This window comes from Rhagoletis pomonella, unplaced genomic scaffold (genome assembly GCF_013731165.1).
Source record: "Rhagoletis pomonella isolate Grant_MI unplaced genomic scaffold, Rhpom_1.0 Rhpom_scaffold_00007, whole genome shotgun sequence".
In the NCBI taxonomy this organism is placed as follows: domain Eukaryota; kingdom Metazoa; phylum Arthropoda; class Insecta; order Diptera; family Tephritidae; genus Rhagoletis; species Rhagoletis pomonella.
In genome coordinates, this window is record NW_023458561.1 from 24,109,626 (window position 1) to 24,124,861 (window position 15,236).

Genomic DNA, 15,236 nt, shown 5'->3' on the forward strand with positions numbered 1-15,236 from the left:
TTTTTTCTACGCTTTTCAGGTGACTCGATGATGTATCAGCATACGGTTGGTGGCGTTAGTTGCGGCGCCAGCGGCTCACCTACCACGACCACGCCACCGAACATTAATTCGTGCTCGTCGGTCACGCCACCACTGTCGAATCAGCCAAATGCAGGGCAAAATGAGATGAATGGCGACCAAATGGTGAGTACTCAATTGTGGTGAAAGGTAGCAAGAACTTTCCACCATTTACGGGCGAAATGTCCTGTTGCAAGGATTACAAGGACATTTTTGCTGCTGTGGTTTGTGTATCGACTAAACTCCAAATAATCACCACACATTAATTTTTATTCACCTCTATGCGTACCTGCTAAATTAGTGAACAAATTTTTCGCTATTCACAGGGTGGCCCACCACATCACCAACAACAACCACCAACGCCGCAACAACAACAACAACAACAGCAGCAGCAACAACAGCAACAGCAAGCCCACCAACAAAACCACCATCATCAACAGCCACCGTCACAACAGCAACAACAACAGCAGCAGCAACAACAACAACAACAACAACAATCCCAGTCACAACATCAGGAACATGCGGCAAACAATGGCGGTTCACATATGGTGCCACATTGTCATCAATCCATGCAATCGCCATCAGATGGCGGCAACGGCGTCGGCGAAGACGATGTTTGGCGAGGACACAGTATAGCCGCCTTGCGGCGACGCGCATCCGAGCTGAATGCGACCTCGGCGATTCCCTCGTACTTGCATCACGCTGCTGCCGCACACAACAACTACGAGCACCACAATTCGGTCTACTGAAATTTGTTGAAAAGCTTTGAAAGCTTTTCGGATTACGGTTTTCCAAGTTGTGGGAATCATGAATTCTAGAATTGGCCCAAAGCAGAAAGTGATGGCGGCGGAGGCGGATACGGTGTAGGGGGGCAAAGGTGGTGAGATTGTTCTATGATGTCCAGCGCACGAAGTTAAGACCATTTTGAAAACACTGTAGCGCAACATGGCTGGTGGTGAGGATGGACACATGTGGGGTACATACATACATACGAGTAAGGAAAGGATTTTGTTAAAAAGTTTGCTGAAAGACTACTTAGCAATGAATTGAACGACGTATACGTAAACAGTGAACCGCAAGCAAAATGCAAATATTAAAATTAAGCTATACAAGTAATTAGATATATGTAATTGAGTGACACATAAAGTTGTAAAAAGCTAAGACCGAACAGTGGTTTAGGTGTAAGTATATATGTAATAAAGCACTTGCAAAGTATATTTAAAATTTTTTTTTAGATACAATGTGCAAAATATATTTTAATTGCTAGAAGTTATTATGTTCTCCCTCCAGTGTATTTACTGCAAGTTTAAATGTAATTTTATAGAAAAAAAATTGAAAAAGATACATTTGCACAAAACACAAATTTCGCTGAAAATAGCTGCTGTTAATAATTTTTACACTGCAATTAAACCTTGTTTTTTTTTGTTAACAAATATAATAAAACAATATATAGTATATTCTTGATGTAATAATTTTGTATATAAAAAGAAACCGTAAGGAAAATTTAACTGTAATTAAAACTTAACGAATTGATAAATGGAATTAAAGACTATAAAATGAGTAAGAACAAATGTATACGATATATAGCGCAGTGAACGAGTAATTATAAATTATCATATAAAAAGTTAAACTTAATGACATTTAAGTAAATATGTAGTTATTTAAAGATAAATATGTGTGTGCTTGTAAGTAATTATGTAATAATATACCATAAGTTAATGTTGCTAAGATGTTAAAAAAAGTAAAATAAAAAAAGATAAAAATTAGAACCGACAAATGTTCTGTAGCTATGAGTTAAACAGTGGTCGAACACATTATAGCCGCACCATATTTTGCAAAATTTTAACATATTTTTTTCTTATTTTGCAATTTTTTTTTTATAAAAATATAGTTCATTCTTTAATGAATCCTTGTAAATCTAAGTTTCAAACTTTGTGCAATATTAAAATAAAATTTAATTCAAAAAACTTTCCTAAAAATTTGGAGCTTTTTAATTAGATTTCCTAGAAAGATTTTGAGTACGTAGTTTCGCAGCCCATTAGATTCACGAAGAAGTTTCGAACGGCTAAAAATTAATCTTGATTTTTTTTTTAATTTTTTTTTTGTCCATTTGCTTCCTTAAGTCGACTCAACAATTTATACTATTGGCTGAAAAACTGCATAGTCAGAATCTTTCTAGGAAATCTAATAAAAAGAGCTTGAAATTTTTACAAAATTTTGTTGATTTTTTTTTTGTTATTGCACAAAGTTGGATTTTAATGGCTTTGGTTAAAGAATTTGCTATAGTTTTATTAAAAAAAAAACTAAAACTAAATAACAAAAAAAAGTAAATAATATGTTAAAACTTGTCAAAATGTGGTGCGACTATAATTTGTTCGGCCACTGTATGTACATTAGACCAGCAACCTTACAGGGGAGAAGAAAGCTTCGCCGTTCACCCATGAGTCTAAAGTATTTTTGTAAGGCAATTTCGAAAAAAAAAATAATAATTTGTTGGCCGAACCGAGGGGTCGACTTTTTAACTTTTTTTTGTATATCTTCAGCATAATTTGTTTTATTTCAAAGTGTTTCAGTGACTTAACTTACCCCGCTCTAGTACTTACCCACCGCATCTCAGTTGCTACCACCCTAATGTACCACACAATTGCCGAATGTAGGTGTCACCAAAAAATGTAAAAAGGCGATCCCTATCTTTGGCAAAAAAAAAAAAAATTTGTTTCAAAATTACCTCACAAAAAATACTTTAAACTCACAAACTTGTTTTCGGTACGGTATAATGTACATAGGTATCTGGAAAACAAATTTATAAAAATTCAGATAAGTTTGTCTCTTTACTGTTAGTCTAACTGTTATTAATATTTTAAATTTTTCAATTGTTTTTACTAATTTCGATTAAGTAAATTACACTATGGAACAACCCCAAGAAGAGTATGCGTATATGTTTGTCAAACCCTGAGAGCATTTTGGTCCACCTCAGCACAATTTTTTACAGCATAGCGTGCACCTAAAATAACGGCAAAATTGGTTAATTATATTGTTCACCTACTCTAAAAAAATAATAAGCGGGAATGTTAAAAAAATATGTTTTGATGAAATTCGGTGCATCCTGGTCGCATACTTGAAAACTTATGACGCCCACCTTCTAGAAAAGCACTAAATTTTATGAATTTTGGTGAAATTTACAAGCATTTTTATTTTATTTCTAAAGCAATTCGCTGAACTCGCAGCTGGAGCAATTTCCAAAAATGACTCGCATTTTTAATATTTGCTTGCCCTAAGAATAATTCAGCTCGCTTGCTTGGACCTCTTTAAATATCCGTTTTTAAAGCAAGCACACGAAAAACACGACAAACTGTCTTATGAATTTCCGTAGATATATACAAATTGGCCACATACAAATTAAAAAAAAAAAAACTGGTCATCGATCTGTTTGGCTTATTTAATTTCAAAACACACGAAAGAATCGATATATCCACGAAACTATGGGCCAAATATAGTAAAATTGCATTTTTAGTTTTTCACATTGACGTCAGGATTTTTTTGCGAAGGACTTTGAAATTTTAAAGATATGATTAATTCAAAAAATTATTTTAAAAATCATTGCAATGCAGAATAACAATATGGGTACCAAATCAAAGAGAAAATTCTGTAGAATTGTAAAACAATAAAGTTTTTTGGTTTACAAGGACGAATAGGTATTGAAAATGCGCTTTTAATAAATTTTATCTTTTTAAGTTAATAAAGTTTACAGGTCGAAATCGTATATTAGTCCTCAAACAATAATTTTTTACAAAATAAAATATTGCAAATTTTCTAGGATATTTAAGAACAAAATTTGTAAAGAACATTTTCCATACCCATTCGTCCTTATACACCAAAAAAAATTATTGTTATGACTGTACAGAATTTTTTCTTTTATATGATATGATATGATTATATTAATTTTTTTTGTCAAATTTACTGTCGCACGGTGTATATAACACCGAAAAATTAATTTAAATAACTTAAGGCCAAAGCAAAATTTTCACCCCTATTTTCCCTATCGACGGGTCTGAAGCCCAATAAACCGTTCGACGTCACGACCCTCCTCAGTCCACTTTGCATGCTGGGGATTCTTAAAGAAATATCCTAAATGGTATTGTGCACAAACGCCTGATTAAGGGCATTGAAGAATCCAGCAGCCTATTACAAAACAAATTCGATCAACTTAAATGACATTAAAAGTACTGGAAGCCCAATAAATATGTGCTGTATAAGGGTCAACCTCTATACAAAAAATGCATTTAATTTGGCATTCCTGCAGTGGACTCCAGCAACTTTAGCAGTGTTTTCCGCGCTCAAATTTCTCCCTACTAGATTCGCCAACTACTTTGAGGGAAATGTCCTGCAATACAATACCTTCGAGAACGATAGGGAATTCAAGATGACTATGATATACCGCAGCGTGCAGTACTAGACCCTTTATTCCAAAACATAATGCATATGTAATGAAATACAGCGACTCAACGTCGTCACGGAAGTCAATATTCATATGAAAGGCGACAGTAGCTAGGCATCTGGATCAGATCTCCATACTGTAAATGTAACTATAATCTTTATTGGTTGTAATGGTTGGACTTGATGGACGAGGATATTATTTTGAGTATGAAAGGAGTTATTATTAACATCATAGACCCATAATCCGGTGTCACTGTTGGGGCAATCTGTCATCTTAATGTATTTAGAATTTGCGACATATACGTCTTTGGAAAGAAGCCCAATTTCGAAGCTTTTCGACTGGACCCACTCAGTCACTTGAGGGCTCAGCTACAAAAATTAAATCTGTAAGACACTGATATGTAGGTACGATAGTTGATATCTTTGCTAGCCAATATATATGTAATTAAAATTGTTATAAAATATTAATTTGTGAAAAAATTGGATGTACTAAAATTCCTTCGGATTTGACTAACACGCATGGATACTAACGTTTGGGCATTATTTCGCTGAGGACTCAAAAGCAATTGTTTTCCACAGTGTTGTTGCTAAACACAATCACTTATGGCGTTTTCTACTCTACCGAAAAATGTTGCCTTCTCATTGCCCTTTCCTATGTATTTGTGCTAAGAAGGCAACATTTATAGAATAGGTAGAATTGAAAACGCCGTAAGTGATTGTGTTTACAAATAACACTGTGGCATTATTTTAAAAAGCCTTTCCAATTTTTCTATCTGTGCAATAATATGTATTTTAAGTAACAACAGGCTTTAAAGCCAATAATTTATATTTGATATATTTTTTTGTCGGTATTATTCGTATAAACATTTCACGTCTTTGTACTTCGATTTTATTTAAACGTACGAAAATTAGTAATATATGTGCCCGGTTTAATCAAACAATTTTTAAAATTTATCACACCGTAAAAATTTTGCGAACAAAAATGTGCCATTTTAAATTTTAACAAGCTGATGAATTAAAAACTACAAAGCTCAATTTCTTCTTACTATCCGAAAACTGCGATCTTCTGGTCGACTAGGCAAGATAAGTACTTAGTAGGTACTACATTCAATAAATATTGTTACAGAAAGAGTTTTTTGTGTTTAAAATTTTTTTAAATGACTAGAAACTTAAAATTTTAAAGCAAAGTGTTACTTTTTGTTTAAAAAAGGAGTTTCTTCTGATAGTAATAGCCCCTGTGCAGCCAATGATAAAGTTACGCGAGTGATTCCGCCATCAAAAGGTTTCTCAAAAAACTATAGGTTCCTCCATTTGGATGGCATCCTTACAAATTGAGAGAGCAACTTTCGCAGACTGAACGGTTTTAAAGGTTACATTAAACAATAGGGCAATTCATATGAACGCGTGAATGCCTCGTATCCACGTTAACCGCGTTGTTTCTCTTGTGTTTGTTTTTGAGTTTTTCAAATAAAATTTTTACAACAAAATTTCAAGTTGATAACGCACATTTGCTGCAAGAGTGTCATGATCAAAAAAAAAAAAAAAAAAAAATAAAAAATCAGTTAGGTAAACAGAAATATGTGCTAACTGTTTATGTAAATTTGAAACTTTAAAGCAGTTTTTCTTGAGTTTTTGATATTTTGGATTCTGACACTCTTGCAGCAAATCTGCGATGGGGCTTTTGAAATTTTCACTTTTTCACTTTTACTGTACATTTTCAGTGACACGCAACGCTGTTGCACTATGCCACCAACTGAAAATCGATAACAAGAAATTTAATTCAAATGTTAACAATGTAAAAGATAATGAAGATGTTTTCCACAAAGAATTAAAAATGTAATAGACTTTATTTAATAGCTCCATTTAAACTTAAGATAGCCATGGATAAATATACACTAAATATGTATACAATAATTTAATATCGCATTGCTGCTAATTAAATAAAAATAAATTTAAGACAGTAATGCGTGAGCTAGCTACTTATACATGTAAATAAATACGTACTTATAAAATAAATAAAAATAATAAAAATTAAATATAAAAGGACTTTATGTGAATAGCTCTAGTGACTCAAACAAGTGACCACATGTTGATTTTTTTGTCTTTTTTTGAATAGATACTCACAATATTTTGTAATATTGTCCAAGCTTTGGCAAAAACAATATAAATAAAAGATTCAAACTTTATGCAAAATTTAAGAAAATTCTAAAAATTTTCAACAAAGTGCCAAACTTTTAATCTTAATCTTTCGAACATTTCTGGGCACGCAATTTTATGGTCCATACAATTTATACAATTTTAGTCCAATGAAGTGCAAGTTCCAACCGGCTAAAAAGTCGCGTTAATTTTTAATAATTTTTTTTTTTTGGTGACTACTCTTGCCGTTTTATTTTTATATAACAAGCGCAATTTAAAAAAATTACCATAATATTGTAAACTTTGTTGCGAGCGGTCTCCCGCATTTTATTTCTTGAGAAATTCATGCATAGAAGGAAAAATGTGCAAAAATCGCCAGCAAAAAAAAATGTTAAAAATCTTCGCTATTTTTTGGCCGCTTGAAACTTCCTCTTCACTCATCTAAAATTCTATGGCCAATAAAACTGCATACGCAAAATGTTCTAAAAATTCAGATTAAAAACTTCAAAAATTTTGATGCAAATTTTTTAAATTTTCCTAAATTTTGTATAAAAAAATAACAAAAAAATAAGTTGAAAAGCTGCGATTTAGAAGAATTAGCTTTAACAAAGCCTAGATTAAGGGATATAAAACAGCACGTCCGTCGCTTCTCTTCGCTATCAATTGACGCCAATTGAAAATGCCAAATGAAGCCAAGTCCTTCTCCACCTGATCTTTCAATAGCCTTGCTCTTCCTCTGTTACCAGCATCGCGAACAGCGTTGAATACTTTCTGAGCTGGAGCGTTTCTGTCCCTTCGAACAACATGAGCTAGCCAGCATAGCCGATAATGTCGATGTCGTCGGCAAATGTCGTCAATTGTACGCTCTCGTAAAGTATTATGCCTGAGCCGTTCAGTTCAGCGGCTTTTATTATCTTGTCCAACATCAGAAAAGATTAAGATGTCTGAAACCTCGCTTGGTATCAAACGGCTCAAAAAGGTCTTTCCCGATTCAGACAGAGCCAGTGATATTGATCAACGGCTTGGGGTTGTCTTCTTCACAACTTTTCGTGCTGCTACAATTCAGAAGAAAATTGTTCCCTACATAATTTTAAGTGCATTCTGGACAACGATCACTAAGCCGCCATGGTTGCTCTTACATGAGTTCGCCCCGGTCTTGCACCCTTCCAGTCGGCCAGCATCTCTAGCTCTTCGCACTCACGTCTCGCTTCCCTATTTAGCAGCTTCTTGACACTCCTCATCGTACCATCTGTTGTGATTGCAGCTTTTTGAACTTAAGCTTTCTTTGCATTGTTGGGCTGCACAGAGGCGGGTGCGTATCTTGATTTTCTTATTTTTTTATCTGGAGATAGCCGTGTAGCTTCATGGATGTTTTTATGCTGGAACCTGGTACTACATAATACCATTTTGTTATTTTGTTGAGGGTGGTCCGCCTTAAGGCAAAATTTGTTTCCAAGAAAGGTTATAAGGCAAAACTCAGATTTTAAAAGTGAAATAAAGCAAATTTTGCGTTATTACCGTTTGTGTTATTGCTATGCCCGAGAACCCAGCATAGAGTGACGTTGATACGGCTCAGTGACGCCAGCGTGGTGCGACATTTCCATACAATTCCCGATATCACTATTTTAGATCCTATTGCCAACAGTTCTGCCTGACTGTCGGTAAAAGCAGTGCCTTTGCCTTCTGGAACTCTACTACTACGTAAATGACTAGCCTCCCTCTCTATAGCGTAGATCTCCCCTTAGAAAACACTGCAGTAGTCGTTCGGTAGACGAAAGGACCGGTTGATCTGCAGGTCCTTCGAGTAGACACCGACTCCGGTTCCTTATTTCATCTTTGAACCGTCAGTGTAGATGGATATAATCTCCCTTTGCTACTGGTAGTCCTGCATCCCATTCTTCTTCAGGCGGGAACCTAATGGGTATCTTCGTATTAAAAGTCCCAAACAGGCGTAATGTAATCAGTGCTAGCTTCTATGTTAGCTTTAATTCCATTTAGCCGGCCCCTTTAATTTCATTCACTATTGCTGCATGCCCGAAATTGGTTGCCTTCCCCGTTTCGGCCTCCCTGAGTCTAAGAGCGCTCGTTGCGGCCGTACCATGGAGGACAATATGCAGCGGTAATTACCTTGCCGATTCACCCCATGTTTTAAATTCTTGGAACTTACCTTAGCTCTTAACTGCAGTAAAGCTGTTGGTGGAAATAGGGTATTATTTACCTCAAAATCTTACTAGAATGGTTCCAATCTATTACTGTAAGTATTGTTAAAAATTAATCAACTCTTAGATAAATTGACTGCATTTTGCAAATATGTTTATCTTAAAGAACTAAATAACTCAAACGTTGGCAGAAATCTGTGCTGATTGGCACTTTTCAAATAAAACTCAATCAATACTAACAGTTACATTCAATTGCATTGAAGTCAATCATTGAATTCAGAATGTGACATATTGTACTCAGATTCAATATAAATCTTTGACACATAAAAGCTCTATTTCTTTGTTGTAGCCAGTATGCAGAAAATTACAATATAAATAACTATGCAAATATACTGATTACAAATACAACAATCAACCATTGTATATATGTACATATGTACATATGTATGTACTTCATAGTAAAACCAAGTGTCTAGTAAAGCCTTATAGTCATATTTGCATATCCATAATGTTAGATGCGTATGCGAAAGGTGGAAAGGAAGTCCGGGGCACGCAGAATGACATGCTCGAATTCAAGAAATGACAATTTCCCATCACCATCTACATCCGCCTCTTCCATAACCTTATCGGCTATCTGTTGATGCTCCTCCGGACTTAATTCATTCTTCGTCATGGTTGTGAGACAAGACATGAGGTCGGCGTGACCAATGAAGCCATCTTGATCAAAATCTGAATGAAGGAAGTTGAGAAAATGGAATTGAACGAACAAACAGGTTAAATTGTGCAGAGCCAAATGTGAACGAATGATGGTTGACTGTGAAAGTAGTAACTTAATTCTTTGTGTGTGTGTGTGTGTGTGTGTGCCTGAAGTGAAATTAAACAGTGAGTGTATTAAACAGGTATACTGTACAGGATATGCATGCAGATGCAGATGTGTGTGTGACAACAAATAGCAAAACGCAGACATGTGTATATACATACATATTGTAGGTGCGCATTTACATACAAGTGCAAGATAGCATGGTATGGCTTTGTAAAGGATGATGCGAATTACATACATATATACATACGTAGGTCTCATACGAGTTGCAGCACGTTGACCTACAAAGCTTGTACCCAAAGCAATTTGCTTTTCTGATAAGAGCCTGTATCCCAACTTAGTTTGCAGCGTGTGGTGCGGTGCAGTGCAGTGTAGTTGAAGCAGTATAGTCATTTTCATTAAGATTTTCTGCATTTCCTGCCCTTATAATGCATTACAATTTGTAGTGATTACCTGCAGCAATGCAATTTTATTGCTGAGTACTGCAGTCAGCTTTTCACACACAAGTAGACTGCATACATACATACAGACATGCAGGCGCATGCCAAGATACATACGTACGAATCGTTCGTGTATGTCTTATAAGTTTATTCAATTTTATTTAATTGCATTACCGCTAACTATGCATATTTTACTACACTGAGGAAAAAAAACGCGTACCTAGGAAAAATGAATATTTTTTATTTGACTACTGTTTAAAAAATGTTCGTTTTTAAATATAAAAAAATAGTATAATTAAATAATAACGTATTTAAATCAAGTGAAAAGTGTTCAAACGTAGTGTATGCATAATTAATGTGACCAACTATTTCATAGCTCAAAGAAGTACAGAAACTGAAAACCAAAAATAGTATGAAAGTAATGCGAAAATGGCAAAAGTAGAATATACAAAAACGGTAACAGTGTAAAAATTCAGCAAAAACATTTTTTTAATTGAAAATATATACTATTTATTATTCTAAGACAATACGTACAGAGACAAGTCATGTATCAAATTAAAGTGCTCGATCTGAAACCACTTTTTAAATATTTCCATGGAAAAATCAGTAATTGGTGTAATTCAGCTGCGAAATCAATAGCTTTAGACGGGAGTGCACAAAATGGACCAATTTATGAAAATGCGGCATTCCAACGTGACCGGTGGGACATTTTAACTCGTTTTTGCTCAAACTTCAAGTCATTTCTCTTTAACCATTTATTGGATAAGTCTCAAAATCTTAACACTTGATGTCAGATATGGGATTATTATGAAACTAAAAAAGTATAAAACCTAATTATTTAATTTACACAGAAAATTTACATTTTGCGAAAGTGGCCTTTCTCGTATGTAGATAAGACCCATTTTATGCTTTAATGGCATTAACATATTTGAAAATAAAAAAAAGACTCATTTATTACATCTATTTTTGTAATAACGCAGCACTGGTTTAAAGTCCATGTGAGGTGTACTTTCTCCTTGGATAATTATTATTTGCATTGTCAACTTAACGAGCAACGAGCATTGCCTTGACAACTTGATGAAAAAATACTTTATGAGGGATAGTCGCACTACGCTTGCGTTTATAACAATGAAAATAGAGAAAATAGCGAGAAATAAATCGATAAAAATCGATCTATGATAACCTGTGGTATCGTCTTCGCTAAAATGACCCTAAAGTAAATTTCTTAAGCTATTTATGAAATATATTTTAATAATAAATACTTTTCAGGAGAAAACAAATCCCTCTAAAACCATTAGAAATTTCTGCATTATGAAATGAAATAAGAATCCAAGTAGTGATAAACCTCATGGCATATGTATGTCTATTTATAAGCTGATAGCACTTGCGATTGAAGTTAATGTGGAACTGCTTCTCTATTGCTCATTATTAATATTTTGCAATTCATATTGATTTATTAAATCCAATTTAATTCAATCAAAACGAATATTTCATGTACGGTTTTTGGCTTGAATGTGATTTTAATAATATCAAGTGACTCCGACACAGCCCACTGGTCAAGACGAAGGCACTGGACTGATCCTTTTTTTAATTTAGTAGGTTTTTTTTCAATTCTAAAATTTTTTTCTATCAGTGTACATATTGAGATTCTACATAATAGTTTATGAACAATATACGAGTAGGTATACGTATTTGTATGTACAAAATTAAACACAGACACCTGGAAGTGAGCGACAATCACATTGAGAAAATCGGATTATTGTTCACAATAAATTTTACATCAACTTGCAAACGTGCGTATTTACAAATATATAAATACACACACTGTCCCATTAGGAAAAATCAGACTACAGAATGATTTTATTTTTTTTGCCACTGACAATCTTATGATACGAATCGACCCTTCTGCATTTGGAATGGTTCGTAGAAATGGTCTACCCGTACAGCGAAATTCCTGCGTAAATTTGACTTAATATGCATTCTATATCAACTCGTTAATCCGTAATTTTTTTTGGGAATTAACTACAGTTGATCCGGATTATGTCCTAGAGTTAATTCCCAAACATAATTCGAATCAAGGGAATTTTCGATTACGACACTGACTAAAAGCTCAGTTATGCAACACTCAGACTTGACTTGACTAGAAAATTGTATATCTGGCACATTGGCAGCGCATGTATTTAGTTACCCAAAAAAAAACTTCACTTAGAAACTTGGAGGACTATAGATTTTTGATTTTTAAATAAAATTTCTAAGTGCAAAGAGAGCCGTGAGAGAATCATGCTATCATTTCAGTTTTTAACGAAATCGCTACAAATATGCCTCACAAATATACTTTTTTGTATAAATGTAATTCATCTGGAAATCGAAAAACAAACTTTAAAATAAAGCCATAAAATAAAATAAAAACAATAACAATTTGATATGCGTAAATACATTTATTTTACTGGTAATTTTTTATCCGTTTTGGTGTAAAATCAAATTAAACGTTTGCAATTTTACGTGTACAAATACAAGTGCTGATATTCATACAAAATAGATTTCACCCATTAAAGAGATAGGTGAAGGTCGTACCCTTGTCGAATCTTAGACTAATTAAAACGCTAAAAAGAATATTAAAAAAATTTATTTTTTTTCCACGCTCTTATCCATAATTTAAAGCACCATCTGCACACAGAAATGTCAAAACTAGACTAAAAATGGCGCAAGAATAAGCAAAATAGCAAAATGATTTTGATTTTAGCGCAATAACTGTGCAATTTAGTACAAACAAACAACCCCATACATCACACAAATGACCGACGGAAGCCCGATAATGCGCAATGATTTTGTGTGGTTTAGCGACGCTATAACAGCGGCATGTGCAAAGAAATTCCGGGTTGTATTTCCCTTTCAAGAGTTAATAAATCAAACTTATAAATATCTACATATAAAATTTTAAGACTTTAAATAACAAGAAAAAATGATTTGCCTTCAATGCATAGTGTTCTTAAATTAATATCTGCCAACCAAAAGTATCAAAATGGGGCATTTGTGAACAAAAAAGTATCAAATCTTAAAATTTAGCAAAAAAAAATTAAAAATGATACATTTGTATCAAAACGGCAACGCTGTAATGCAATCACCATACTAATTCAAATAGGAATCCAATTTAAATTGAATCAGAACTTATTTGAATTAGTATGGTGACTGCATTACCGCCAACAAGAGGGAGGATCCATTCTACTTTTGCATATTTTTTGCATTTTACGCTCCCTGAGCAAACAAATAAGCAAACAAAGCAGCCAATTGCTTCATGTGCGGTAGGCGAATGGTAAGAGCTGCGTACTACAATGCCGCAGGACCCAGGTTCGCTCCTCGCTTCGAGCGATTGTTAAAAAATTTATATTTTTATTATTTATTTTATATTTCACATTATAAATTTTATTAATGTGTAGTTAGTAAAAATTTGTTTAATTTAAGTTAATTAAGAAAGTAAAAAAAAACTAATTAAAACCATTATTTAAGAAATATAGAAGTTATAATTGAATGAATAAAAAAATTAAATGACCGTCTGTCGAGGCAAAATTTTGATTGGATAAACTGCGTCGTTAATCCGGATCAACGTTGCCGCCTGTCTATGCTTTAAGATCACAAATGTACTACGAATGGAGTAGCTGCATTCAATAAACTCTAAAAAGTTTCTGGACGTCTCCATATGCTGATGCTCTTTCTAAGGCCCACCAAACCATGGGGTATGGAGCTCTTGCTTAATAAATGAACCTTGTTTTTTTGGTCTACTGAAATCAACCCTTCTTTTTTTCTGTGATCATCAAAGACACAAAAAAAATCACTATTACAATCAGCTTTAGTCGCGAGCATTATGACTTGGTATTACGTAATCCAAACTAATTTTTTCTCAAAAAAAAAATTCCATATTTTTTGGTATAGAAGCACATCAGTTCGGAATACGTAGATTTTCCTACAGGTAGCTTTTTACAAACAATAACAACATCTATTCAAACTTATTTCTTAAACGAGTACTAAAATGCTTTAACGAAGTTCGGCCGGGTATTGACAAAGTGTTTATTGATTTTGTCGTTGACTTTGAGAAGAATTAAGTAGAAAAGGTACATATTTGTAAAGCTTTGCAAATCTGTGCAAATAGGTATAATAAATATAGCATGCATACACATTTACATATGTACATACCCTTGTGGTCAGCTGATTAAGTCAAGTGACATTTTGACTAGTTTTGGCTACTTTTCTAATGTTTAGAGTTTTTTTTTTAATAAAAGTTTAGCACTTTATCTAACCAGCGCCACATAAATCCACATTTCAAACTGCGTACAAAAATTATGAAAATCCATCATTTGCAACCACAAGTTTTAAATTTTTTTTTTCGACTTTTCAGAAAAATTTTTGGTATGCAGTTTTGTATTTCATTAAATTTTAGTAGATTAAAGTGCAAGTTCTAGACGCTAGAAAGTCGTGTTTGTTTTTAATACTTTTTTTACTGACGGTGTTGTGCATATTCCTCCATATAAAATATGCTCGATAATTTCGTTTGTATGATAGAAAATGCCTAGCGCCTTGAAATTTATACTTTGACCTTGTAGAATTTAATGGGCTACAAAACTGCATACCCAAATTTTTCTAAAAATTCTTAATAAAAAGTTGGTTAGCTAAAGTGCTAAACTTTTATAAAATAAGATATAAACATTAAATAAACAAATAGCCAAAACTCGTCAAAATGTCACTTGACTTAATCAGCTGACCACAAGTGTACATAAAAGTACAGAGGAATGCATTTGGAAAATTTAGCAGAGTGCAATATTTTTTTGGCTCATTTATTATATGTATTTTTATTTGCCTGCGCCCAGCCTAAGCTTTTGTCAAAATTATTCGTGTGTTAGTCAACTTTGATTTCAATTTAATTATAATAGCTTTGTTCGCTAAGTCTACAAAGTTGTTTTGTTTCAGGCGTTCAACATTAAAAATGCATGTGTTTTTGTCGGCATTTGTTTGTTGAGCACTAGAGAAAAATGAAAATTCCAACAGCCATGCCATAAGCCGATTAAATCAAAGTGAAAATAAATGCAAAAGTGATTGTTTTTTGCAATCTTCATTAATAATTTGTTATTGACGATTTGTTAAATGCTTAAATGGGCATTGTTCGAGAAAAGTTGTATATTTTACATGGCGGTT

General features: G+C 33.6%; 2 protein-coding genes across 2 annotated transcripts in view; one reads left to right on the plus strand and one right to left on the minus strand.

The window, feature by feature from the left end:
- Nucleotides 1-4,513, plus strand: part of LOC118743741 (homeobox protein orthopedia) — a 9,352-nt gene extending 4,839 nt beyond the window's left edge. The window contains exons 3-5 of the mRNA XM_036476503.1: nt 20-183; nt 384-523; nt 4,414-4,513. Of these exons, the coding sequence (XP_036332396.1) occupies nt 20-183; nt 384-523; nt 4,414-4,513 (404 nt within the window). The remainder of the gene's footprint in view (nt 1-19; nt 184-383; nt 524-4,413) is intronic.
- A 3,414-nt stretch (nt 4,514-7,927) lies between these two features.
- LOC118742489 (calcium and integrin-binding family member 2) overlaps nt 7,928-15,236 on the minus strand; it is a 16,404-nt gene continuing 9,095 nt past the window's right edge. Inside the window, exon 2 of the mRNA XM_036474608.1 lies at nt 7,928-9,518. Coding sequence (XP_036330501.1) covers nt 9,301-9,518 — 218 coding nt within the window. The 3' untranslated portion in view covers nt 7,928-9,300. The remainder of the gene's footprint in view (nt 9,519-15,236) is intronic.